The sequence below is a fragment of the Brassica napus genome, unplaced genomic scaffold (genome assembly GCF_020379485.1).
Source record: "Brassica napus cultivar Da-Ae unplaced genomic scaffold, Da-Ae ScsIHWf_11;HRSCAF=18, whole genome shotgun sequence".
Classification (NCBI taxonomy): domain Eukaryota; kingdom Viridiplantae; phylum Streptophyta; class Magnoliopsida; order Brassicales; family Brassicaceae; genus Brassica; species Brassica napus.
This window is the reverse complement of record NW_026014622.1, coordinates 1-26855: the sequence shown is the minus strand read 5'-3', so window position 1 is coordinate 26855 and position 26855 is coordinate 1. Positions and strand designations below refer to the sequence as shown.

The 26855-nt window shown below is 33.0% G+C and overlaps 5 protein-coding genes and 1 pseudogene across 6 annotated transcripts; 3 read left to right on the top strand and 3 right to left on the bottom strand.

Moving 5' to 3' along the window:
* The first annotated feature begins 3943 nt into the window (after positions 1 to 3943).
* BNAC04G29720D lies at positions 3944 to 4616 on the top strand. The gene is made up of 2 exons (XM_022704891.2): positions 3944 to 4089; positions 4173 to 4616. Exons 1-2 carry the CDS (start codon positions 4000 to 4002, stop codon positions 4422 to 4424), a joined length of 342 nt encoding a protein of 113 aa, XP_022560612.2. The 5' UTR covers positions 3944 to 3999; the 3' UTR covers positions 4425 to 4616.
* A 205-nt stretch (positions 4617 to 4821) lies between these two features.
* LOC125596354 lies at positions 4822 to 7508 on the bottom strand. Its single transcript, XM_048771527.1, has 3 exons — positions 6496 to 7508; positions 5165 to 6419; positions 4822 to 5076 (listed from the first exon to the last, which is right to left on the bottom strand). The coding sequence occupies exons 1-3, from the start codon at positions 7506 to 7508 to the stop codon at positions 4822 to 4824; spliced, it is 2523 nt and encodes an 840-aa protein (XP_048627484.1).
* Positions 7509 to 8803: 1295 nt separating this feature from the next.
* Positions 8804 to 10933, top strand: LOC125596356 (sm-like protein LSM8). 2 transcript variants are annotated; one of them, XM_048771530.1, is made up of 6 exons: positions 8804 to 8952; positions 9237 to 9289; positions 9401 to 9441; positions 9533 to 9607; positions 10525 to 10577; positions 10662 to 10933. In XM_048771530.1, the coding sequence occupies exons 2-6, from the start codon at positions 9253 to 9255 to the stop codon at positions 10750 to 10752; spliced, it is 297 nt and encodes a 98-aa protein (XP_048627487.1). In that variant the 5' UTR covers positions 8804 to 8952; positions 9237 to 9252; the 3' UTR covers positions 10753 to 10933. The 2 variants fall into 2 exon arrangements, with proteins under 2 accessions (XP_048627487.1, XP_048627486.1); XM_048771529.1 differs by lacking the exon at positions 8804 to 8952 and having other exon boundaries at positions 9152 to 9289.
* A 715-nt stretch (positions 10934 to 11648) lies between these two features.
* Positions 11649 to 13988, top strand: LOC125596355 (ubiquitin carboxyl-terminal hydrolase 2-like). Its single transcript, XM_048771528.1, has 5 exons — positions 11649 to 11897; positions 12373 to 12419; positions 12680 to 12726; positions 12864 to 12966; positions 13037 to 13988. The coding sequence occupies exons 1-5, from the start codon at positions 11867 to 11869 to the stop codon at positions 13796 to 13798; spliced, it is 990 nt and encodes a 329-aa protein (XP_048627485.1). The 5' UTR covers positions 11649 to 11866; the 3' UTR covers positions 13799 to 13988.
* Positions 13989 to 14175: 187 nt separating this feature from the next.
* On the bottom strand, positions 14176 to 17952 carry LOC111207040 (annotated as a pseudogene).
* Positions 17953 to 18684: 732 nt separating this feature from the next.
* On the bottom strand, positions 18685 to 26288 carry LOC125596357 (beta-hexosaminidase 3-like). The gene is made up of 14 exons (XM_048771531.1): positions 26270 to 26288; positions 21973 to 22044; positions 21162 to 21197; positions 20953 to 21064; positions 20736 to 20806; positions 20525 to 20655; positions 20361 to 20426; positions 20164 to 20264; positions 20011 to 20070; positions 19885 to 19918; positions 19724 to 19822; positions 19567 to 19626; positions 19249 to 19499; positions 18685 to 19138 (listed from the first exon to the last, which is right to left on the bottom strand). Exons 4-14 carry the CDS (start codon positions 21035 to 21037, stop codon positions 18972 to 18974), a joined length of 1125 nt encoding a protein of 374 aa, XP_048627488.1. The 5' UTR covers positions 21038 to 21064; positions 21162 to 21197; positions 21973 to 22044; positions 26270 to 26288; the 3' UTR covers positions 18685 to 18971.
* Between the last annotated feature and the right edge of the window lie 567 nt (positions 26289 to 26855).

Here is a 26855-nt window from a genome sequence, read left to right as displayed (position 1 = left end):
TGAATTAAAAAGAGGGAGTATGTGATGAATCATTCAGACTTCCTTACTAGTCGTCGTGGTAAGCAAGGCAAGCAAACCTAACAATAGAAGCAGAGGCCGTTTCCTTAGCTGTGTGACTGGTTTGAGTTCAAAATATTAATTCAACAAATTTAATCCAAGAAAAAAGGGAAAAACACACACAAAAACTAAAAGTTACAAAATTTAAAGACTAGAGGTAGAGAGATTATGAACCGTTCACTGTACTACTTGTGAGTTGAAAATGACAACACGGCTCCAGCCATGGAATGAGAGCCGTGTGGTCCCAGGGCAACGCAGACATAGAATCAGAACATTCTCACATTCTTAGCCACTGTTGTTTAGAGTAAAACAAAAAAAAGACTTTCAGAACAAAGCCCAAGTACAACAAGAAAAAAGCCGAGTGTACTAGAAGACTAGCCGTCAGCGTCTTGCAAAGAGAGATAGGTTGCTACTTTACCTTGTGACTCTGATGACCCAACCCAGCGATCGATGAAAGAGTCATGTGTTGCACAGCCAAATAAAAACTAAATATGAATTAACAAATAGCCCTGAAACCTTTAAACATAATTAACCAGTCAAATGGTTCACTTCCCAAGCTGACTACCACACCAAATATCCGTCTTCAGGGTCTCTAGCAAAGACAAAATCTTTCTTCTCCATCTCCTAAAAAAAAATAACCAAACCCAAAGAAGAACAAACTCACACTTACAACTCCCAAAAGTCGAGAATACGAACTAAAATCAGAGAGAAAGAGAAACGAACCCATTTTTTGTGACAACTTGAATAGAAAAAGTTCTTCTTAGCTGACAGGTACCGCATCTGGAAAACATCTCAACTTGCACAAAAGAAGGACAAAGGGAAAACAAAACATTAGAGCAAAAAAGAAAGAAGAAGGGGAGACGACAAAGGACAAGAAGAAAAAGAGAAAAGAAGGCTACACATGAGAAGGAGACAGGAAAAAACAGAGAGGACAGAGGACAAGAGAAAGCTAGAGTTTAAAGAACCTAAGTTGACAGAGAGAAAAGCCAGAGTCAGAAACAGAAAAGGACCAAGAGAGGACAAGAGAAAAGCAAGAGGAAAAGACAAAAAACTTGCCTTCAGATATTTGATGAAGAGGATGTTAGATTCAGTTTTTACTACAAAATAAAACTAAAATGAAATTAGCAAAAGTCCGTATCACTTCACTTCCAGTACACCAACTTTAAATCTTCATGGTAGAGCCAAGACAAACACCAAATTCTTTTCTCCATTGTCCGTACAAATTCTTCTTCCTACTATATTCTTTCTCTTCTTTTTCTCTCCTTTCTTTTCCCCCCCCAAAGAAAAACTCACACTTTCTGCTCTCACAGTCGAATCAGAGAGAACCCATTTTCTGACAACTTGAAATCAGTCTTCAGAGCTACAGATACGCATTGGAACACTCAACTGCAGAAAACATTAGAGGAAGAGACAAGAGAAAGAACAAAAAAACTTGCGGTCAGATATTTGTGGAGAGAGTAGAGGAGGAGAAGATAAGGAAAAAGATGTCTCACATCGCTTTCAGTGGAATTAAAATCAGCTCCGAAGCAGTTTCCGTCGCTGTCTAAAAGGGCCTTGGAAACTGAGTGAGGAGAGAGAAAGAGATAGGTGATGAGAGAGAGGTTTCTTTCATATTTTATTTATTGGGTTGTCTATTATCTGGATGGGGAATGGCGGATAAGCGGTCGAAAACGAGTCACGAGTCATAAAGTCAGTTTGGTATTATAGACTTCCTATTCTCTCTATTTCTAATAAAAGAAATGAGATGAAAATTTGGTAAGAAGACACAGTTCAAAAAAAAGAGAACTTCGTTTGTAAAACTATGTTTAGGATTAATTTCTATTTATAATTTAACATTTAATAAAATTGAAAACAAATAATATTAAAACACACACACGGATAATATTTAGTAAGTGAGTGAATTTAATGGAAAATCCGGTTTGAAGTTGTCTCCACGGCATTAAGTTTTATTTGAAAATTCCCTTTGAAAATCTGTGGAAAAACGGGTGTTCTAAAAATTGGTGCAGATGGCTAGGCGCCCCCCTAATCCGCGAATCTGATATTAGCGAAACAATTTTCATTTTTTTTTAATTTTTTAAATCGGTTTAAACGTTAAAAAATCACGTATACGTCGGCCTAATGATTTAGGCAAATTGAACATGAGCCAAACAATGTTTTCAAACTAATTTTTCTAAAAAGTCGGTTTAAATGTTCAAAAATCTACTTATGAGCCGGCCTATCGATTTTTAGAACAATCAAAAAGACTATTAGTAACATATGTCTTCCTTTTGAAGATTAATAAAGGTTCTGATTGGTTTATGGTAAGTTATTCGATGGAGTTGATTGGGGGCTTTATCGCTTTATTTTAATTTTATTTATTTTAAATCACTGAATTTTACCAATCATGTTGTACCTTTATTTTTAATAGTTAAAGCTTAAATCAAGTTTCTATAAACTTTTACCAATCATGCTTTAGCTTTATTTTTAAAGCTACAACAAAAAAAAGTAAAGCAAAATTTTTTTAATGTATTTTAGGTTTTTTAAAGCTTTCTTTTATAGGGTGTAGAATCTGTAAAATAAAAAAACTATCTCTAATATCAAATAAATTAGATAATCATAGTTAAAAACATCTATAAATATTTAATTCAATTTTGGGTATTGTAAAAATTATTGAAATATTTTAAATAAAATATATATTATTTACATATCACATTTTAAATAACAATAAACTTTGAGAATTTATAAAAAATATTAATATAAATTATTTAATTGATAAAAAAATAATTATTTTATATATACATTACAGATTTCACATATTTTATTTTAAAATATCTACAGCCTATAATTTACACCTACAACAAATTTAACTACAGCAAAAATCTCTGCAAAAAAATCTATAGTAACAACTTTACAGTTACAACCTATGTTACATGGAAACAGAAGCGGGTACGTGGAAGCGGAAGCGTAAGGAAGCGCAGAAGCGAGATTTTTTAAAATATTAGGAAGCGGGTACGTGTTGGAAGCGTATATCCATATATATAAATATATATATATATATATAATTTTTTTAAAAAAATAGGACTAAAAATTATATGATTTAAATTGAAATAAAGCATTTATTCATTTATAATAATTTTGAAATGATTTTATATTAAAACTGTAAAAATACACATAAATTAAGTTTACGAAAAATATTATATTAATTATTTTTAATACTTCATAAATAATTAACACAATATATTTCAATATGTGCTATATCTTTAATAAAAAGTCTCAATGCATAAAGATAATTTATAGTATTATTTTAATATTTTTATATTTATAACTCAATATTCATTACTATTAATTTTTTTTTATTTTATATAGATTAAAGGAAAATGATAGCTAGCTACACCAAGTATCGGCCATCACATGGCTAACCATGCCAACTATATTAATGCATGTTTAACTAACGAACTATATGTTACGCATGACCACATCCCCCAAGTTAATGACGCTATGTAATCAACATCATTAAGTTAAATAGAGTAACCGGCGATGGACACGTGGATGTCGGAAACTAAACGCTGTTAATTATCCCGTTAAGACAGATTATAACCCGACCCGCCTACCCAATATTTCTATAATTCTAACCCGACCCGTGCCCAAATAAAAGAAAAGGTATTTGGGCCCCAATATTTTAAACTCGGCCCAACCCAATTCTTTATAATAATGAAATCAGAGTCGATCTCTGTCTTAACTCTTCCTCTTTTCTTCGTGAAGCAGAGATTTCAACCTAAATCAAAATCGAGTCCAGCATCTACAAAGAGGAAATCAGGTAAAATCGCTGAACCCAGTATATAAATGTTTAAGATTTTGTTCGATTATTAGAAGAGATGGTATTGATTGACATATCTTTGATAGATGGATCTAAGCTCGGGTTCATCAAGAAACAGTAGGAACAGAGGTTATGGTAATCGCAAAATGTGTGCTTGTCAGTTGCCTGCGAAGATTTTCACGGCTTGGACAGATAAGAATCCTGGCCGAAGGTTCTATGGGTGTGAACTGTACAAGGTCTAGATGAAATTAATGGTGTTTGGTAATTAGTAGTAATTAGAACTGTACAAGTTCTAACATTATGTCTTTTGTATCATTAGGAGGGGGGGAATGACCATTGCTCTTACTTTGCGTGGCTTGATGAAGAAGAAGTGAAAGGTTGGGCTAAGAGGGCTTTGATTCAAGCTCGGGATAAAATACGAGAGAAGAAGAAACATATCAATGAACTGACGGCCAGTATCAATGAGCTAACAGCTACTGTCAATGAGCTTCGTATGGAGTTGGAGCAGAAGAAGGTTGAGAAACCAGGTTCTCGTGAAATGGTTGTGTATCGGCGATGCATAATAATGTGAATTGAGCTTAATGTAATGGTTTGTACTTTGTTATTGGTGTATCAGTCATGCATACAATGGAATGGTTATGTATCGGGTTGACCTTTAATGTTGTTGAACAATGTCAATTGTGGAATATTTTCATCATTTATGCACTAGTAGTATCTTGCAAAATAAGCGAAATGAGTCATAACAATTTTTGAAGATCAAAATAAGCAAAAGAGTTCTTTTTTTTTTGAAACACTGCAAAAGAGTTCTAACATCATGATGTTACACATCAAAAAGAACCTGAAAACCCCGAGAATTCTAACAACATGATGTTATACATCAAAAACAAGCAAGAACCTGTGAAACCCAAGACTGCTAACATCGTACAAACATCCAAAAGATAGACATGTTCTTGAAATAGAAGACATGATCAACCAAACAACAATGAAGCCAAACGGTTGCTTCTTCGGAGTACTTGAGTCGGTTGTGGGGCAGTAGAAGAAATGTCTTGAACTTCAAACTGTGATTGATCTTCAACTAATTGAGCCATGAAATCAGCTTCCATTTCAGCCACCTCTTGTGCTTGGTCATTAGCTTCCTCTTGATCTTGTAGTTGATCTTGTACTTGTGCCTCCAACTGAGCTTCATCATTAAGACGCCTTCTCTTTGCTTTGTCTTCTTGAGACTGCGGTAACACAAAATATACAGTATAAAGAACTTGGACAACACAAAGTAGACAATACAAAAACAATTTAAAAGAGCTTAGACAATACCTCATGTGGACACCTCCTTGAGTTATGTCCCTTTTCACCACACAGCCCACAATGTCCTTCTCTTCCTTTCCGACCAACTTTCTTTTTCGACGGTGATTCATGGACACCCTTGATCCTCGCTTTACCCTTTGGTCTACCTGGTGGTCGCTTATAAGGTGGTGCAAAGATGCGTTTGCCTCCAACTTCTTCCCAAAACTTAGGGCCATTTACAGGCTTCAGACCTTTCCGGTACGTCTCTTTCCATTTATCAGTCAAATAGAAGTCAGAAATGTAGTCCTCAACTAGCCCGGTGTTCTCCCGGATTGCAGAAACAGCATGGCGACAAGGAATACCTGTCAAGTCCCATTTTCGGCATACACAAGTGCGCCTATTAAGATGGACTGAATAGCCATTTGTCCCCTCCACAATCTCATATTTCCCACCAGTACTTGACACGGAGTAACAATGCTGAGCTTCTTCACACGACTTCTCCATCTCTTTTCTTGCTTTCTTTGTGTGTCTTCCAATCTCCTTGCAAGCTATCTTGTACCTATTCGCAATTCTTTGCATTGCATCTCTTCTCATGAGCTCCAGCATCTGCACAAATGGCTTCTTCCTTGCAGTCTTCAAAGTCCTATTGAAAGACTCAGTCAGATTGTTGTGAGTATCCGTACAACAACAACCAATCCTAAAAAAAGCTCTGCACCACATTCGATGATCTTTCTTCAACAGATCATCACACGCCCTAGGATCAAACTGTCTGAAAGTTTTTAGATTCTCCTTGAAATCAGCTTCGTTATAACTGCTCGCAACTCTCCAAAACAGTGGTTTTAAAGTGTCAGACTTATGGAGTTTCTTCAAGTTGGCGTAGATGTGCCTAGCACATGCTTGATGCTCAGCCTTTGGCAAATCAGTAGCAACACCATGAATCAAGCTTCTATGCATGTTGGATATGATAGAAATGTTCTCACCTTCACCCAAATCCAAGTCAAGCTTCAACTTGTGAACGAACCATTCCCAGTTGTCATTGTTCTCAGCCGAAACTACTGCCCAAGCTATAGGATATATCTGATTATTTGGATCCCTTCCAATTGCGGTGAGAATCATCCCCTGGACAGAATGTTTTAAGAATGTACCATCTAAGCCGATGATAGGTCTGCAGTTGGCTTTCCACGACCTCTTTAGAGCTTCAAAACAGATGTAGATTTGTGAGAATATTTCCTCTCCATCCTCTCTTCTGATGGTGTTGATCTCCACAGTTGTGTTTTTATTTGTCCTGAAAAATATAGTCAATAAATATCAACATAGTGAAAGTATTATCAAGAATGAAAGGTAATGAAAAACAAGTATACCTCTTAATTTCATGCTCGTAATCTCTAAGTCTCGCAAACTGCTCATTCGTTTCAGCTTGGAGTTTATCAAAGATCATTCGCCTAGCAACTTGCGACTGTGGAGGTGAGATGATGATGTTGTACCTCCTCTTCATTTCATCTTTGATTTCAGGAGCACTCATTTCTGGATCGCGCCTAATGTCTTCTAAAAATAGATCAGCTATCACAGGACTCTTGATCTGTTTACACCTTCCCACAGGATGACACTGATGCTCGTCCTCATAGGTTTTCACCATCCACTTCCCGATTGGATTCTCCACTGAGCAGTAGATGCGCCACCCGCAATCTTTCTCATCACACCTTGCACCAAGCTTAGTCTTCTCCCATCTATCAAAGACAACATTTCTCCTTGTCTTCAGAATGTATCTGATCACATTCTCCTTAAACTCCTCTCCAGTACTGAATAGTTGCCTCAGACTGAAAACACCATCAAGCACATTTCTTTTAACCAGCCTCTCAGCTTGTTCTTCTTCATCACTAGATGAGTCATCAGTGGCAGGGTAAACCTCATCTTCATCTGGAATTTGTTCTTCATAATCCACATCTTCTAAAATCTCTATCTCCTCCTCAACTACCTCAACCTCATCATCAGACTCTGAATTTTCAGACAAACCTGCCTCAAAATCTACACTATCATCATCTGAAGCTTCGACCCCATATGTTGGATCTTCAACTTCATCATCACTCCCATGCTCACCACCTTCATGAATCGGTTCAATGGCCATCTCTTCATGTACACCATTTTCTCTAGCCTCTTCAATACCATCCTTTTCAATATATATGTCGACCTCCTTATACCATCGACCTGCTGTTTCCAGTTTCTTCTTGTTTTTCTCCACATTTTCCCACAACGGCTTTCTATCTTCAATATTTTCATATGGGAGCTTGAACCATACTTTCCCAGTAACGATATTTCTCTCAGTCAACTTTGATACCAAGGATGTGAAGACACAATTATAATCCACCTCAAACATCGTGACCTCTCCATCTACGTAATCTACAATCGCTTCTTTCTTTTCAAATTTTCCAGAGTGATAACATTTTACTTTCACCACCAAATCCTCGTCACTGTGTTTAAAAGTCCAAAAAGCACCATTAATATACATATAAAACATAAAGCCGGCAAGAAGACCACATGAGGACCACAACTTGACAATAAACAAGCATAAACACAATAAACTAACATACAAAACCACTATTATCCTTAAAAACTCAGACAACAACCCGACACCACAATCCTTAAAAACTGAGACATTAACAACCAATTGAAACTATAAAGTTTTGATATGAAGCAATTACCTCATCTCAACGAGAATTCTCTTTATTCTTCTTCCTTGATTTGTTTAGTAACCACACAAGATTTCACAACCTTAGTTTTTCTCAGTGATTTGCATCCAAACCCTAATTTCTCATATGTCTGGTTTCGTGAGAAAAGAAGAGGAAGAGTTGAAGAAACAGATCGGGTCGGGTGGGTTATTTATGTTTGGGCCGGATTAGAATTATAGAAATATTGGGTAGACGGATCGGGTTACAATCTGTCTTAACGGGATAATTAACAGCGTTTAGTTTCCGACATCCACGTGTCCATCGCCGGTTACTCTATTTAACTTAATGATGTTGATTACATAACGTCATTAACTTGGGGGATGTGGTCATACGTAACATATAGTTCGTGTAGTTAAACATGCATTAATATAGTTGGCATGGTTAGCCATGTGATGGCCAATACTTGATGTAGCTAGCTATCATTTTTCCTAGATTAAAACTATGGTTTTATATTTTATTGATATACATTGCATTTTTTTTTAAAACGGAAGCATGATTCCAAAACGGAATCGTAAGCTTCCAACAGGTTTTTAAAGAGAATATTTTAGAAACGTTTTGGAAGCGAGATTCCGCAAGCGTCCACAAGGTTCCGATTCCGATTCCGGTTCCGAAGCGGGAAGCGGACGTCCGATGAAGCTTCCGTGCAACGTAGGTTACAACCAATTTACCTACGGCTAAACTTTTACCGCTAAATTTTTAGAACCACAGTTGAACCAATCATCACCAATGTATTTAAAGTGAATTTAGACACATAATCTAATTATTTTTTGGATCGCCGAGTCATTTGATAATTATGAATGAGATATAAATAAATAAATTAATAAATTTTATTATATAATACTATATTAGTAAAAGATTTTTAACCAATGAAAATTTAAGTCAATATAAAAATTCATTTATTATTGCGTTTTTAAATTGATGATTTTTAATTTAATTCGAATTGTATTTTATATGGATCACCGGTTCGAAGGCGGGTTTAATCTAAGAAAACACAAACCCGAGTTTTCTGAGAAAAGAAAGTGACGGCGAAAGGGGTTTTAATTAGGGCTTTAACAGTGAGAGGAAAAGGGCTTAGATTCAGAAGCAGCAAAGGTCGAATCTTTTCTCTCTCGTTTTCCTCATACGTTTCCTGAATACTGTTGAACCCTCTTCCATGAGCTATAATCAAATTTACATTCGTTTTCCTTTGATTCCGTCCCTTTAAGATTTGTTTTCTTTTTCGAAAGGAAGGGTGTCGAATTATGCTGGAATGATCTTTGTTTTTTTCTCGTAATTCTGGGTTCTTATCCGGATTCTGTTGATTTATGTTTGTTATCCGTAATGCCCACCAAGTGTTCGATGAAACTCCTGCTGAACTATCATTGTAACCTTTTCAGGACTTTCAACTGTAGCATGGCGACAACTACTGGACTTGAGTCTCTTGTCGATCGTAAGTTGTCTTTTCGATTTTTTTTTTTTTTTTTTTTTTTTTTTTGCCACTTCTTGATCTTCTGTCGCATCATTTGTCTGAAAAATCTTATCTTTTGGATTGGTGCTGCAGAGATTATTTCGGTGATTACCAACGATGGACGCAACATTGTGGTATGTTATTATTCTCTCTCTCTCTATTTTGTTATATTGATTTTAAAAGCAAGTAACTTAGCAAAAAGAACACTGTTGTTTTGCTTATTAGGGAGTTCTGAAAGGTTTTGACCAGGCTACTAATATAATCCTGGATGAATCTCATGAACGCGTCTTCTCCACTAAGGTAAAGCTTCTGATTCCTGTTTTTTTTTTTTTCATTTTAAATTTTACCAAATTGAATGGATATAAGTACTTCTCTCCATAAAGAAATGGATATTTCATGACCTGTGTAACTTTGTTCACTCCATTTTATAATGGCTTGTGCATCCTTCACTTTCAGTTAAGTGGCTACTACGTCTTGTGTGGAGTTAAATACTAGAAATAGATTGTGCGAGATTAGCTTTGTTCTTTGTCAGAGCATCCGTCTTCATCCGGTATTGGTCATTTTGATTTCTTGCTTTACATTGTGGAACAAACATATTCTGACATTTTAGACAGGCTGGTCCGTGCAGTAGTTTGTTTTGTGAGAGAATGGTGGATACAGAAAAAATAATTGGCCTCAGGTAGTGTGAATTTGCCAGTACAGATATGGCGATGGAGCTTACAACCCTACATTGATATTGATCTAGTGCTAGTGAATAGTGATTCGTCAAATGTTATGATTAAATGAGAAAAGTGTGAGTTCATTCGCTAGAAGTCCTAGCCTTTTAGGTGCGAGTGTGTAATTAATACAGGACCACCACCTTTTGTTTCCGCAAAGATGTTGAAAGGTTTGTTTCCTGTATAATTTCTTGTTGCGCTAAGAGTTTGTGAGGCAAAGTTGATACTGTACCAGACCAATGTTATTTAGGATGGAAATAGAGATGATTCTGCTAAAATGATGTATACATGTAGATTAGTCTTTCATATGACATGTTATTCTGTCTAAAACATGTTAGGAAACGGAGAAAAGGCACGTGATCTCAAAATGAGTTGCGTCTTTAGTTTCTTGTTAATTACCCTCCATTACTGTCTATTGTAAACCTAAACAAGGTCAGTTAATGAGCACTAGGACCTCTCTTAAAGTGTTGTTGATGTTTTACGTGTCTTGATATTTCACAGGAAGGAGTACAACAACATGTGTTGGGTTTGTACATTATCAGAGGCGACAACATGTAAAAAGACTCATCCCTGCTCACAGTATCGTCTTGATGATTTTTTTGTTTAATAAAAGTTTTGTGTTATATGTTTTTGATCAGAGGTGTTATTGGGGAGCTGGACGAGGTGCTTGATGCTAGCCTGGATTTTTCGAAACTGAGGGCTCATCCTTTGAAACCCGTCGTGCATTGATTGAAAAATAGTTATGACGAGTACTAAACAGAAGAGAAAGATTGCAAACAGTTTGGATTAGTTTGTCTTGGAGTTTGTGTGCTTTTGTCTATCCTAAGGTTCTATGTCAAACGCTTTAGACTTCATTTGCGATCCTAGTGAGAGATAATTTTTATCTTCTAAACCAGGTTTCCGTTATGTTTTTCGGTAGCTTTTTTATTCCAATCCTTGAAGGCTGAAGCGAATAAAAAACTTATTTGAGGAAACTCACTAATCAAATGCAAATGGACCGATTAAAGTGTTCGTTCTTAATATGGAAAAGCTACAGTACAGAATGGAAGATGTATTTTATTTGTTGTATGACTATTTTTTTTATAATCGTTAGAAAAATGACAATCTCAAATTTTAATGTTTACAATTGAATTAATATCTTGGATTCTATATCTCTAAAGCTCACTAAAAAAATTAGTACAGTTAATATTCTGTTAACTAGAAGAAATTTTGGAAAGTAAATCATTTCTACAGTTTACTTCACTTGATCTATTCTTGTCTTCTAGTCATTTTTATTATAGTATTTATTATTTTTATTTTCATATATATATTTATATCATCTTTAAACTAATAAACTGATAAAAAAGGAAAATTAATTGAAATATTATAAGTTAGATACCACGTGTTAAAAATACAATCAATTAAAATAATTTGACATTTGAATTTATGGTTTACAGATTATTATTTAAAGGTTAATGTTTAGGATAAAGAATTAGATTTATAAACTTTTATAAATGTTCTATAAATTACTTTTATGATTAGAAAAAGTTAGCTTAGTTTTTTAATCACAAACTTAAATATTTATAAAAAAAATATTATTTTTAAAAATAAATTTAAAAGATGGTAAAAGAGTTGAAATTTCCTCAAAAAAAAAAAAAAAAACAAGGAACCAAGACTAACCCGGATAGGAGAAGGCGGTGGTATATAAAACAAAAGAAGAAAATAGTATATGGCGAAATCAGTGAAGTTTAAACCCTAATTCCCAAATCGGATTCGATCTCGAGAATCCCAAGTCCGTCTCTCGTCTCTCTCTCTCTCTCTCGAGAATCCCAAGTTCGCTTTTCCTCTCTTAGCTCGTTTCGTCATGTCTTGGTGCACGATCGAGTCGGATCCTGGTACGTTTGGTCTCTTCCTCATCTTCTCTTGCGATGGATAAATAATGGTGTTGGGTTACTAATTCTCACTCACTTGAATTCGATATGTTAAATCCAAACTTCTGTTTATTTTGATTGTTTTATAAATAAAAAAAAAAGATTTGAAATTTATGTTTCTAGTGTTGTTCTCATGCCCTGTGAGTATCTGAATGTGTGCCTTTGGTACTATATAAAACATGCAGTCTTATCTCAAAGACTCAAACTTTGAAAATTTCTGGTCTAAGGTTATTTTAGCTTCTGTTTCAAGAGTTCAGTGTTAGGCTTTGGAAGTTAAAGAAACTGATTGTAATTTTTGGAGTTTATATAGTAAACAAGTTCGTATATAGATCTGTGTGACTCTGTCCAAGGTTCTGCACTCTGTAACTGTCTTTAGCTTTTAATCTACTGATGTTCCATTGGTGTGTTTTTGCTAATTGATTTGTATATGTAACTACAGGTGTGTTTACAGAGCTCATTCAACAAATGCAAGTCAAAGGTGTCCAGGTAATTAATATACTCTTCATGTTATCTTTCTGTTTTTAATTTTCTGTAATTAATATACTCATGTTCTGTAGCTACCTTCTGCACTGATGGTCTCTGCTATTTAATGTCTTTACTGTCAAACATCTTTACTCGTTCCTTTTAGATGTCCAAGTGCATCGTCAAAGCTGAAACTGGCTATTGAAACGATTTCTTTTTGTCAGCTTTTACCACTTGTTTATGATTATTCCAATCCATTTTGATGTATACTCTTTGTTCTGTAGGTTGAAGAATTGTACTCCCTTGATCTTGATTCTCTCAATAACCTCAAGTGAGTAGTTACATCCACAATTATATTACTCCACCTTATTTTTTAATGGAACGTAAATGGGTTTAGACTTTCAACTGTATGTTATATCTATGCCCTTATTAATATATGTTTTTTCCAACCTTGTGGCTGCCTTGTAGACCCGTGTACGGTTTGATCTTTCTCTTCAAATGGCAAGCTGGGGTAAAAGACGATCGTCCAACAATTCAAGATCCAGTTTCTAACCTCTTTTTTGCAAACCAGGTTTTGTATTAAATAACATATTATCTTTTTCTTATTCAACCTCAAATCTTAAACGTTCTATACTTCACAGGTCATTAACAATGCTTGTGCGACCCAAGCGATCTTGTCTATCCTCTTGAACTCTCCCCAGGTCGACATCGGTCCTGAGCTATCGACGCTGAAAGAGTTCACCAAGAACTTTCCATCCGACCTCAAGGGCTTGGCCATCAACAACAGCGAGGCGATAAGGACTGCCCACAACAGTTTCGCAAGGCCCGAGCCATTCGTCCCAGAGGAACAAAAGACTGCTACAAAAGACGATGACGTCTACCATTTCATAAGCTACGTACCTGTGGAAGGAGTCTTGTACGAGCTCGATGGTCTCAAGGAAGGACCTATAAGCCTTGGCCCCTGCCCTGGGGACCAAAGCGGCATCGAATGGCTGCAGTTGGTTCAGCCGGTGATCCAAGAAAGGATCGAGAGGTACTCGCAGAGCGAGATTAGGTTCAATCTTTTGGCTGTCATTAAAAACAGGAAGGATATTTACACGGCGGAGCTCAAGGAGCTTCAGAGGCAGAAGGAGCAGATGCTCCAGGAGTTGGCTGGTGCGGAGAAGAGCCGTGCGGGAGAGCTTGAGGTGTTGATTGGCGAGGTGAAGACTGGGATAGAAGCTGTGAGCGATAAGATTGTGATGGAGGAAGAGAAGTTCATGAAGTGGAAAACGGAGAATGTTAGGAGGAAGCACAACTACATTCCGTTTTTGTTCAACTTCCTCAAGCTTCTTGCGGAGAAGAAACAGTTGAAACCTCTGATTGAGAAGGCCAAGAAGCAGAAAACAGAAAGCTCCACTTGAGAAATAACCAGAACTTTGTTTATGTCCGTCTTGCCAAAAAGCATTTGATACACTCTCTTGTTGTTTAAGTCTTTTGTGTTTCTGTTTTTATCACACAAGAAATAGATTTTCTCTAGATGAAGTTGGTTTCTAATGGCTTTGTTGGTTTTACACTCAAAATTCTCTATCTGAAAGGTTATTAACTTAAAAAGTAGTGTGTTATGAGACCTCTATCAAGCAAGATCAGCACTCTTTGAGAGTTTATGACAGAGAAAACTAACCAATGTTAATCTGAGAACATAGACTTCAGTCTTGTCCCCTACTCAATACCACATAGTTAAAACATTTTCGCACATATATATATATATTCACTAAAATGACAAAATAATTTTCCTTGTTGATCAGAAGTTGATCGAAAGAAAATCAATAGATCTAGATCAAAACTCTTTGGTTAACTACAATTCGGCTACAAAGACTGAAGGTCCTTAGACATGGTCGATGGTATTCCGTAACGTTTCAAAATCTTAGGAGTTGCTCTTTTCCCAGACTTGTAGCCGATGATGATGGTATTATCGTTCTCTAGATCAATTCTCAAATCCCCAGTGCAACATTTCTCTATGAGCTGACGTAGATGCTTCAGATTCTCCACTTGCACTCCGTTCACTTTCTTTACCTGTTTCCACCACAAATATGATTTGCATAGTCTAAAAAATTATCTTACAAGTGTGGAACTATATGATATCTTTCAACGTTATGTCAGTTAAATTAAAAACTGAGACGATTCATGGTGTCACGGGCCATATTATAATACAAACAAGACTCGAGAACAAAAGTTACCCGCGAATTGTTCAAAAACGTGTATCCTACAGTGGTTTCATCCTCTAACACCTGAGAAAGTAGGACGATCTGTTCACCGGCTTTCTTGGGTATCGTTCCTGGCTGAGGAGTAGAAGGCAAAAAGACCAAACCGGCAAATATGTAATAACTTGGAAGCTTATCACACTTGAATTAGAGGTTCCACCTACGTAAGTTACCATGCATAACACAAAATGTAAAAGATCGGTTGAACTAGAGAAAAAAAACACAATATCCAATAATTTCAGAAAGAAGTTACAAAACTCATACAACGAAGTTAAAAAAAAAAATGGACGTTCATTAACTTACGTACGGGGGTTATATTGATATTGAATTCATGTGTTTTTCCATCTCTTAGGACTTTCAGAGTTGTTGTTTCACATGGTTTCTTCATAGAAACCAAGTGACTGAAATTTATGCTTTCTGTCTTCCGAAAAACAACTGTATCAAACATAAAGATGGTGAACTTTCACAACTGAATCAATATTGAAAAATAATTTGTGTAATATATAAATGTTTACCTGTCTCGTCGTTTCAATCGAGAGAAGAACGTCATCCTTTTTCAGAATACCATAAGAACTTGACGACGGGTTTATTCTTTTTATTAGAATTCCTATCATTTTAGAGGTCATCTTGAAGTAATTACGCATACGAGCGTTCTGCATATGCTGACACAGTATACCCAACGAGCAGAATCCAGGGAATTGGTCATTTTCTTCTACACCAGATATGAAATGCTTAACTACTGGAGTTGGGATAATGTAGCTGCATTTGATAATCACCAAAAAAGTTTGAAAAAGGCTTGTCTCGTCTCCATTTATTCAAATATTATAACAGTTTCAACTTACCCTGTATATATTCTTATAACCTTGAAAGGCTACACCAACAACTTTGTTATCCATGAATGCTGGACCACCACTATTTCCATGATTAATAGCTGCGTCTGTTTGTATTGTCATTAAACTAGTTTTGCTGTGAGAGTATCTGGTAACTTCAATCCTAGAGACAACACCTTTCGTAATGCAAATGCTATCACCCCCTGCAAATTGAGTTCATAACATATATCAATAGTCATTTTCTTATTACTTTCAGCAAAATTGTTGCCTATCATATGATATAAAACGAAACCAAGTGCTGCGTTTTATTGTCTATGGTTTTCCAAATATAGCATGGTATCAGATATACTAACATGAAATCTTTTACTAAAATATCCATCTAACGATATTTGAAATATAAAACGAAACCATGGTCATTTTAGCTGTCTTAGTTACTCTATTATTTCCTATATACTCAAACAATAATCTGAATTTTACCTCTTGGATATCCAACAACAAACACAGTTTCTTTAGGAAAGGGTACGTCTCCGAAGTCCAAAGGCTTCAAATCCTTCCGAAACGTTTTGCTTTTAATCTTCAAAATTGCCAAATCACAAGCATGACCAACTGATTCGACTTCTGCTTTGAATTTGGTTGGTGAACCATGCTTTCTGACTTGCACGAATGTGTGAATCAGCCACTACATGAGCGTTCGTAAGAATCTTATTGTTTGATATGACAAATCCTACATCAATTAGAAACAACGATATGATTTAAAACCACGCAAAGAAGAAAAACAAACAGGCAAGTGTACGTAACACCCTAATTAAGTAAACAAATAACATGCACATTAGTAATCCAAAATTTAGGGTTTCTCGGATATTGATTTTTGCAAAAATACCAAAAACAACTAGAACATGAATAATTAGTTTCTCTCCGTAATATCAAAATATAATTAGAGAAAAAGACAAAAATAGCACTAAATCAAGTTTTTGTTCCCAAACTAGCACTTCAGGTCAAAAGTCACAAAAATAGCACTTAATGTTTTATCAAAAGTCACAAACTTAGGGTTTAGAGTTAAAGGGTGGGGTTTAGGATTTAGGGTTTAGGGTTTAGAGTTTAGGGTTTAGGGTTTAGGGTTTAGAGTTTAGGGTTTAGAGTTTAGGGTTTAGGGTTTAGAGTTTAAGGTTTAGGGTTTAGAGTTGAGAAATGAGGTTTTGGGGATAAGATTTCAAATTTTGAAAAATAAAAAAATTAAAATTTTCAAAGGATAAACTTAGAAAGGTGTTATTTTGGTCATTTTAGTTTTGGAGTGCTATTTTTGTGATATAAACTTAGAAAGGTGCTATTTTGGAGATTTGCCTATATAATTATGATTACAATACAAATATTTTGGATGATTATCCTAATTCCACATACATCAATATCTAAGCGTCATGTGACGAATATTGTAAAAAAGATAAAAAAGAAAAATTCGACAAGAGGAGAGGTATGTGACATATGTCTATCTGTTACCAGAGCCAGAACATTGTCGCGGGAGATTTTTTTGCCAAGGTTGCAAAACGTTAGACTTGGAAGAGCTGCAAAACACTTTCACCACCGAGTTCAGCGCCAATTCAATAACAGAATCCTTTGCCTTTTCCGCCGCCGGAACGGAAGAAAAGCGGCGAGAAAAGGTGGTATTAACGATCTGGCTGCTAGTGTTAGAGCAACGAAGAATAAGAATACGAACAGACCCGACAAACATTTCTTTTTTTGAACTTTGTTGGAACTTCTGACGATCTTATAATAGTTGTAGCTTATATTAGAGAGAAAGCAACCTCTTAATGTGCTGCAAGAAAATCATATGGACCTGTTTATAGATAGAGCTTTCGGTTCGATTTTTACTTTTACTTCCATATATTAAAAAGTAAAATCTCTAAATTAGCACTTTTAAAGTTTATTATATTATTTAGTGATAAAAAAAATTGGGGAGATTTCATAAATATCCTTTTTAGTTTTTGTTTCTAAATAACCTCCAATATATGATCAAAGTTACCAAATTAGGTTTTATTAAATGGGTAAATAATAATTATTCCTTCATTTATAAAATTAGTTAATTATTTATGAAATATATAAAAATAAATAGACGTTAAAAATAATAAAATCAAATCAAATCAATTTTTCTTTTGAATTTGTGAAAAATATCTAATTCATGAATGCCTTCATAAACGTATAATTAGATTATTATTATTTTAAATGTAACTTGTATATATATTTAGGAAAGCGTTTTTAAATGTGTAAGACATTTTACTAAATTTTATTTATATGAATATATAAATTTGTATAAGATCTTTATAAAATTTAGATATCAAATTCAAGAAGGTCTTACTTAAACTTTAGAAATATGTTATACATATTTAAGAATATTTTACTAAATATACATATAATTCAAATTGAGTGAATATATATTCATATTTATCAATATATTTTAAATTTAAAGTTTTTGAAAAAATATCAAAAAAAAAAATTTCAAAAAAATCAAAAAAAATATTTAAATATTTATTTATTTAACATATATGTATGAAATTGTATAATTATCATTTACCCATTTAATGTAATATATTTAGTCATTATAAACCCTTATGGCTTAGTTTGAAAACAAATCCATGTTTTAGAGCTATATGTGGATCATCATATCTAATAGAGTTAGAGATTATCTCATAAGGTAATGCGTTATCCAATATTAAAAAGTTAGAAACAAGTATTAGTTGATAAAAAAAAGAAGCTATATGTGGCAATTTCTCATTATTTTTTAGAATAAAAATGAATTAGAAAAAGGGTATCGTTGCTACGAATCAATAAATTACTTGTCGGTAACTAGACAACATAAAAATTAATGTAGTATCATCATTGGCTGAAGTATTGCTCTTAGTTCATTATCCACAAATATTAAGAAACTGTGTAAATTTATATTAGCAAAGACCCCATTATTAAAGCATTGTTTAAGCTTCTCTCTAATATATAAGATTACTCATATTTCACGAGCACAAAATCAAATTTTAGATTTCTTAACTAGGACTGCGAGATCTTTTCATAGAGTACTCTATTTCATTAATTGTTCTATTCCGGTTTGGTTACCCAAACCACCTCAAGTTTGGGTAATAGAATAGATTTTCGATGTTAAAATATATATATTATATTTATATATATAAGTTGAAATAGTAAGAATAAGATTGTGGTCTTAATCAAAATAAGTATTCAAAACAACTATAATATATTGATTCATTACTTACTAGTTACTATTATGAAGCAGAGTGGTTATAATTCCATATAAGACAAAAGAAATACATATTGGAGAATGAGTTATAACTTATGAGTTATAACATAGAGAATCAAATTATAAAGACAAAAGGATAAATTTCCATCTCTAGTTAAAATAAACTATTTTATATTTGAATTTCACTTGATTGCTGGCTGTTGCTTGTGCTCAGCCACGATACCGCTGACTGTAACATATTCTACAATCTAAACCATTTCGATCGTTACTGAGCGAGACATGAACCTGGCTCGAAAGGCGCGACTCGTCCTCCACCAACCAAAGGTGCAGCTGCAACTCCTCTTTCATTCAACAAGCATCTAAAGTTAGCCAACCTCGTAGTTACCTTGTCTGGATTTTCAGCCAACTTTGTGTAGGGTGTCCACAACCGCTCTATCAAACACCAGAATATAAAACGTTAATATTTTTAGCAAAAAAGTAGCATACAAAATGTAAAAATAAAATATTTTGCAAGATGTATAAGAAAAGGTTTATATATGTACCTGCAGCTGCGGCAGCACGAGGCCAAATGGTTTGCTGAATGTCAGAAGCATCAATATGTTCACCCCACATGCACACTTCACCACCAAGTACTAGACTTTGTCGCTTTTCATCCTTTATCATCTCAAATGGCTCGTTCGCGTAAAACATTTGCCACGGTGTGTCTATATGGTCCAAATACCATTTGTCTTGGTTACTCATTATGCACCTTAAACCGGCCGCCGTCACTCTCCCAACAACTCCTGTACCAAGCCTGATTCACCAAGTAAAAAGATAAGTATTCAATGTTGTCTTCTACACAATTTATGGTTTGCATTTACCAGTTGTGGACCACCGTTTTCGGGTTTAATTTGTTTCCAAAGTTGTTGAAGGTTTCTTCCCTACAGTATATAACATTAGAGCAAAATGTAGTTACTAAGAAAAAGCTACTTTGATTAGCATTTTTTTACTGTCCAATGAAAGGATATTTTAAATTACCAGTTGATGATTTCATATCCGTGTGACGAAGCAATTTTTTGCGCCCTCAGTACGAAATATTCATAAGCTTCTGCTTCAGTTTTCCGATGTTTTTTTAGCCTGTAGGTTAGATAGTTCAAATAAATAACATGAGCAGATGAAATGTCTACAAGTATCATTACCATTTGGATATTCGAGGTGTTGTAGACCAGCAAGCTGCAACGAAAGTACATGTAGTTAATATACCAGGAAACTAAACATGATAGAGAAGAAATGTACTATTTGTTAAACAGTGGATAATTTCTTACTTGTATTTACTTCGTCACCTCCCAAGTGGATAAATTTAAACTTAAAGATCTTGCTGAAATCTGAAAAAGTTAATTCCATTAGAAAAGGTTTGGTTAAGTGTATAATGATATAAATATGATTGAGCTGAAAGAAAGTGTTTTTAAAGATCGTACCGGAGAGAATGCCATCAATGACCTTGAATGTAAAGTCACTACTCACGTCAAGCGGTTCTTGACAATTCTTGGACGGCCACAAGGAAGGATATCCCTTTCCCCTTTTATTTATTTATTAGAATGAAAATTATTCACATCGAAAATAATTTTGAATATAAAGAAATGGGATATGAAGAAGGGTAACAAAAAGAAATTACCATGAGAGAGCGTGGCCTGGAACATCAATCTCAGCTAAGACATGAATCCCTCGTCGCCCAGCATAACTATATGTATATTTTACATATATACAAAAGTAGTTCAGATATGGGATTCCTAACAGTCATAATTTTTTATATATATCATTTATGAATCCCAACATTACTTGACGATCTCTGCAGCGTCTTCGAAGGTGTATCTCTGAGTGGGAGAATAAGCGCCATTCCATAGTTTTGGATACGAAGGAATCTCTAAGGGAAATGACTGTGTGTCCACAATGTGCCAATGAAGTACATTCTACGCGTACAACCCAACCAGAGAATTATAAGTGATACGATTCATCAACCAACCAAATTGAACAATAAAAAAGAGCTTACTAGCTTGGTGTATGTCATAGAATCAATCACGTTCTTCATAACAGGTAGTGGCAAATAATGTCGGGATGTATCTGTAGCAACAAACAATGTCTCATATCTTATTTCATCCATTTCACATATTAAGAGAAGATATTGCAATTCTATTTATTATATCCTAAAAACAAGTTGAATATATATTGGTAACGTTTAATTTAAAAATAACTGAAAACTTGCTTACCGATCAAAAGACCACGGTAAGAGAATCTGGGCTGGTCTGTGATATTCCATGGAGTCATTAAAATCTCTATTACCTTTTTCTTCATATTAAAATGGCATAACTGGCTGAATGTCTGCATTTATAATTTTATTTATTTATTTTCTTCGATAACTAATTACATCCTTCTTTCGTAAAATGAAAACTAAGTTCAGAAAATAATAAACACAAACCTGTAGGCCATGCAATGCACCGTAAACGCTTTTTGCCTGCGTTGCAACACAGATATCAGTGGAGAGGTTCACGATTGCATTATTAAGTTTTTCTTTTTCATATATTAGCACAAGAGATCAACAAACACTAGTGGAATCACACATTATCATATCCTTTCATGCTCTTTTTTTTGTACCATTGTCTGAATTAGTGGTCTGTGTATGTATTTTCTAAATTAAAAACAACGGGAAATAGTAATCGACACATAAGCAGATCACGACTTCTGCTTGCATATTTGTATTCTAGTACATGAAAGAACAAACTATAAAGAAAAGACCATACTAAGCCCATCATGGTTAGTATGGTTCACGTGGAGGCAACCATCGCAGGTCCTACATGAGCCTCTATTGTGATATATAGTGGCCAGAATAATGGATTTTTTGTTAATCTTTTCGACTCGAAGGTGATGAGGAATAATATCATTATTTGTTGATTTATTGGCGACAGAAAATGAAATATATTTTTTGAGAAATGAAATATTTACAATTAGAAGGAACAAAATTGCAACGTCAAATAGAAGTATTTGTATTTCCCCTTTTTATTTTGAAACACGTATGTTTTTCTCTTAAATGTATATATTTTCCAGTGGAATCAATTAGATGTCGAACTCAACTATAAAAGAGAGCAACCAAATATTCAAAGTTGGTGTCTTTTATGGTTAATAAAGCTGAATTCACATTTAAATCTTTTATGGATATATAATAATAAGTGGGCAGAAAAAAATGATAAAAGGTAGTACTAGTTTTTAGTTGGTGCGTGGGAACTACTAACCTCAAGTTGTGCATACGGCTTCTCTCGGGATGGAACCACTAATTTGTACGATTCGTCTGCTCCGTATTCCAACTGCACCATACCAATCACGCAGATTTTAATAATAACAACAATATTGTTGGATTTTTGATAAAATTACACAAACAATATTTTCTTTAAACTGGTAACGGCCAAATGATCAGATGACTAATCTCATAACCATAACATCAAAGAACTTTGTTTATTAAAAACAATAAAACATCAATTTTTATTAAAATTAAAGCCTTGTGAGTCAATGGATACCAATCACACAGATAATAATAATAATAGTAATAATAATATAATATTGCTTGGTTTTTAATAAAATCACGCAGACAATATTTTCTTTAAGCTCGTAATGGCAAAATTATTAAAAACATGATTTTTAATTTTTTAAAAAAATTAATGGAATAAAAAAACTCGTTATTAATGACTATTAGAAGTGGATACCAGATAATCTGTCGAAGTCAAAAGAAACAAATGAACGATGAATTCGTTATCATATCTCACTAATATTGAAATGTTTGTATTTAAAAACTTCTTCAAATTTTATAAAATATAGGTCACTACTTTTATAACCGACTTACAGATTTGCATTTGTTCAGAAGAAAAAATAATAAATAGAATTTAGTGTCTTTAACCATTGTGAACATTGGATTACTAGTTGACAAAAAAAAGAACATTGGATTACTATCATACATCGTGGATCATAAAGAAAATAATCTGATTAAAATCTGGATCTAGGATTCTAATATTGATATTAGGTGGATCTCCGCAATCTTATCCTTGAACTAAAAGTATTATTTTAGTCAAATCAAACAGTAAGGACCCTGCATCCTTATTTTTTTAAGCGAAGTAATGGTTCAGAATTAAACTACTCATAAAAAATGCACAAAATAAAAAGTGTGTACTATTTACAGTCATGTTTGGAATTATGCTACTGATCGGAAGATGCTAAAACTTGACATTCAATCTGTTATCTCCTATTTTGTAACTGATCTTGGCAAATGGCTAGGCCTGGGAATATGAGTTTTTACCCGCAGGGCCCGGCCCGTTTGACCCGCCGCGGGACGGGTGCGGGTCGAACAATTTAGAAAAATCGATTTACGGATGCGGGTGCGGGTTATGAGCATTTTATGCGGGGCGGGTGCAGGTTGGTGGATTTTGAAACGCGGGTACCCGCCAACCCGCAATTTTTTTTTTTCCATTTTTTTTAAAAAAAAATTTTTTTTTTGTAAAAATGTATATTTTGTAAAGAAAATATGGGAATTTTAAAAAATAATAATCAAAATATTTTAAAATATTTAAAATTTTAATTATAAATATATTATTTATATTATATTTTACAAAAATTAAATTAAATAAATATTTTTTAAAATAAAAATATAACCCGCGGGTCCTGCGGGTTATCCGCAAAATTAAGCGGGGCGGGTGTAGGTACAAATTTATTTGTTCGCAGGTTGTGTGGATCGAATTTTTTAACAAAAAAAAACTTTGTAACCCGCGGGTTAGCGGGTCAGCGGGGCGGGTTTGACCCGCACCCCAGCCCTACAAATGGCCACGGTCACAAACACAACCCGCTATATAATTGGTCATGGCGACAGCGTTTTAGAACAATGGTCGCTGTTATAATTTTGTAATAAATGATGAAACGATATCAGTCTAAATAGTGTACTAATTAAGAATTGTTTTAAGTACTATTTCCAAAAGGAATAGAATTCATCTACGATAAATTAAACATTAGCAATACATATCAAATATAATTAATAAAAAGAAGATATAAACATTAGATAGAGTGTCCACGTAGGCGAAAATAATCGACCAATGAGAAATTATATTTTTGTCATGTCACTTCCTCTATTTGTTTTTACAAAATGATCCTGTAACTTTTTACTTAAACAATTATAACCAAAAATGTTTTTTTAGTGAAATATATTATTTATATAAATATAATTATATTTTTATTTACATAATTGTTTGTAAAAAAATATTTAGTGTAAATAATATCATAATTTTATAAAATACTAAAATAATTTTCTTTTACAAAATGATCCTGTAACTTTTTACTTAAACAATTATAAGCGAAAATATTTTTTTAGTGAAATATATTATTTATATAAATAGAATTATATTTTTTATTTACATAATTGTTTGTAAAGAAATATTTAGTGTAAATAATATCATAATTTTATAAAATACTAAAATAAATTGGATTGATTTTCAACTTTCACAAATAAAAAGTATTATTTGTAAATTTAGAAAAGAATATATCAAGAATATTCTTTTTTCAAGAGAGAAAATAGAAAAATACATCGGGGACAAATCCATCTCTATTATGAAATTCATCTATTTTAGAGAAAAAAATAGAGGAATACATTGGAGATGGTTTAAGGGATGGCCGACATAAATGATCGACGTTGAGATTTCAGATTTTCTAATTCTTATTATTCTAATGTTTCAATATAATTTGAATATTCCATTTGTTTTATAATATAATGGTTTAAGTATTTTTTGTTTAACTATATAAATTGTTTTTATATTTCAATGTAACTTTATACTTATTGGATATTGTGTGCCCAATTAAATTATGTAAATTATTGTGTAATTGATTAAATTTATATATTAAATGACAGTTTTCTAAAGTAATAACTTTAAATATTACATATTTTAATTAAAACTGATTACATTTTGAAACAGATAGAGTAATCTATAAACTAACTCTATATAGATATGATGACAAAATTGTAAAGTTGTCTCACCTTGAATTTCTCTCATTATGTGCATTCCTAATTAGAAGGAGATAATTAACATCTAATATTATGATACTCTCAGTATATTAGAAATTGTCGAATCGTAAACCAATTAAGGATGATGTAATAAAGATGTATTTCCAGTTATCACAAATATAGAATCAATTGACAACAACTTAATTATGTCTAGCATAGGACAACAGAGAAGTGTTTACATACCTTCTAATATTATAATATCTCACTATATTAGTGGCTAAATTAGTTTTCGTTAGCACAAATACTCACTCCATTCTTGGAGTTTAAGCTTTTCTATCTGATGATATTAGTAGTTTGATCCCAAAAAAATAAACGGTCGAACTGTACATTGTAATTGGAGAAAGAAAACAAACAAAAATCAACCGAAGAATTTTAAGGTATATGAAACAAAAATGGAAATAACAATTCTCTGCAATTAAAGAATAAGGCAATAAAATTGTAAAAATACAAAATAAAACAAAAAAATTACACAGAAAAAAATATTTTGTAAAATAAAATCATAATATAATTTTCATAATTGATAGTGCTCAGTTATACTAAAAAAATTAAATTTACAAAATACACAGTTTTATTTACATCTTTAAACCTATTATCTAATTAAAATGATTCTAAAAAAATTGTCAGCATGAAGAGTTAGAAAATATAATACATAACGTTAAAAATACATTATCACTGATCACTAAGAAATCATGTTAGTAGTAATAAAAATGAAATGACAACACATTTATTAAAACCATTGAACGGCACGCAACAAGGTGTTATTAAATATACAAACTACAAATTATATATGCTCAACGCAAACACACATAAAAATGAGACATCATATTTGGATATATTTAAATAATAATTTTAAATATATTATATTCTTGATAATTTTAAAATTACTTAAAAAGAAACTATTATTAAAAATTAATATACAAATAAAACTAAAACAATATTTTGTAACGTCAAAATAATAAATGAATAAAAATATATTATGTTAATAAATAGATTTTAGATTTTTAAAACTTATAATTCATGTAATATTACAAAATTCAAAATTTGTTGATTACAATTAATATTTTACCATTAGATATATTAAAATAATATTCTAGATCGATATTCAATTGTCAGTTTTCAACTATTACATTTAAAAAAAATATTATTAAGTATGCTTTTTTTTGAAAATGGGGTTTTATATTTTAAGTAGGTTATTGGAGTATTTTTTATTTTCGTGAATTTATTCGAGATGAGATTCCGATCTTTTAAACTAAGATAATTTATGTTTTATACATAATTATATATTTTTTACATAAAAAATCAAATTTAAAAATTAGTTATATATAATTTAATATACAAAAATTCACATACAAATAAAATGATAAATGTAACAAATTTAAATATATTATAGTATATTTAAAATTTCTATAAAATAATATACCAAAAATATACCTTTACTTAATAAGGTCTTTCAAAACTCACGTAAATTTAGTTTACAAAAAAAAAAAACTCACATAAATTATGTTTTCCCAGTTTTGTGCCAAGAGTTAAGAACTTTAATTATGCAATGAAGATGTCCGTGACTGCGGTGGACCACCACACAACCAACAACTCGCCAGACATCAATCAGCAAAACCAAGCAAGCAAACATTTAAAAAATAAGAAGTTGGAGAATAGATACATCTACGGATCCAATTTTATATCTCTTTGCTGAACATATAAAAATATTCTATTTAAAATACTCTATTTTAAGCAATAAGAAATTCTTCTACGTAGATAATGCCAGTAGTTACTACTTACTAGTTAGGGTGAGAATGGTAAACATTTTCATAAATGATAAAAAAATTTTTTGCTAAAAATGATAATTTCAACTAGGGCTGGGCAAAAAACCCGGATCCGAAGAACCGAACCGAACCCGATCCGAAAAAGTAGTACCAAACCCGAACCGAAATTGATTAAATATCCGAATGGATTCAAAATTTTGGTATCTAAAGAACCGAAACCGAACCCGACCCGAACCGAAGTATCTCGGGTATCCGAATGTAACCGAAATAGATTATATACCTAAATATATTATTATTTTTAGATGTTAATTTATAT

What these genes read in the sequence shown, in the direction of transcription:
- BNAC04G29720D (XM_022704891.2), top strand. Translation starts at nt 4,000, where the DNA reads ATGTGTGCTTGTCAGTTGCCTGCGAAGATTTTCACGGCTTGGACAGAT. An exon ending in ATGGGTGTGAACTGTACAAG is followed by an intron (nt 4,090 to 4,172) that starts GTCTAGATGAAA and finishes TTGTATCATTAG; the next exon opens with GAGGGGGGGAATGACCATTG.
- LOC125596354 (XM_048771527.1), bottom strand. Translation starts at nt 7,508, where the DNA reads ATGTTTGAGGTGGATTATAATTGTGTCTTCACATCCTTGGTATCAAAG. An exon ending in TACGAGCATGAAATTAAGAG is followed by an intron (nt 6,420 to 6,495) that starts GTATACTTGTTT and finishes TATATTTTTCAG; the next exon opens with GACAAATAAAAACACAACTG. An exon ending in CAAGGAGGTGTCCACATGAG is followed by an intron (nt 5,077 to 5,164) that starts GTATTGTCTAAG and finishes GTGTTACCGCAG; the next exon opens with TCTCAAGAAGACAAAGCAAA.
- LOC125596356 (XM_048771529.1), top strand. Translation starts at nt 9,181, where the DNA reads ATGCCCACCAAGTGTTCGATGAAACTCCTGCTGAACTATCATTGTAAC. An exon ending in AACGCGTCTTCTCCACTAAG is followed by an intron (nt 9,608 to 10,524) that starts GTAAAGCTTCTG and finishes GATATTTCACAG; the next exon opens with GAAGGAGTACAACAACATGT. An exon ending in ATTATCAGAGGCGACAACAT is followed by an intron (nt 10,578 to 10,661) that starts GTAAAAAGACTC and finishes GTTTTTGATCAG; the next exon opens with AGGTGTTATTGGGGAGCTGG.
- LOC125596355 (XM_048771528.1), top strand. Translation starts at nt 11,867, where the DNA reads ATGTCTTGGTGCACGATCGAGTCGGATCCTG. An exon ending in TGCAAGTCAAAGGTGTCCAG is followed by an intron (nt 12,420 to 12,679) that starts GTAATTAATATA and finishes TTTGTTCTGTAG; the next exon opens with GTTGAAGAATTGTACTCCCT. An exon ending in ACCTCTTTTTTGCAAACCAG is followed by an intron (nt 12,967 to 13,036) that starts GTTTTGTATTAA and finishes TATACTTCACAG; the next exon opens with GTCATTAACAATGCTTGTGC.
- LOC125596357 (XM_048771531.1), bottom strand. Translation starts at nt 21,037, where the DNA reads ATGAAGAAAAAGGTAATAGAGATTTTAATGACTCCATGGAATATCACA. An exon ending in ACACCTCGAATATCCAAATG is followed by an intron (nt 19,823 to 19,884) that starts GTAATGATACTT and finishes TCTAACCTACAG; the next exon opens with GCTAAAAAAACATCGGAAAA. An exon ending in AAAACGGTGGTCCACAACTG is followed by an intron (nt 19,500 to 19,566) that starts GTAAATGCAAAC and finishes TTGGTGAATCAG; the next exon opens with GCTTGGTACAGGAGTTGTTG.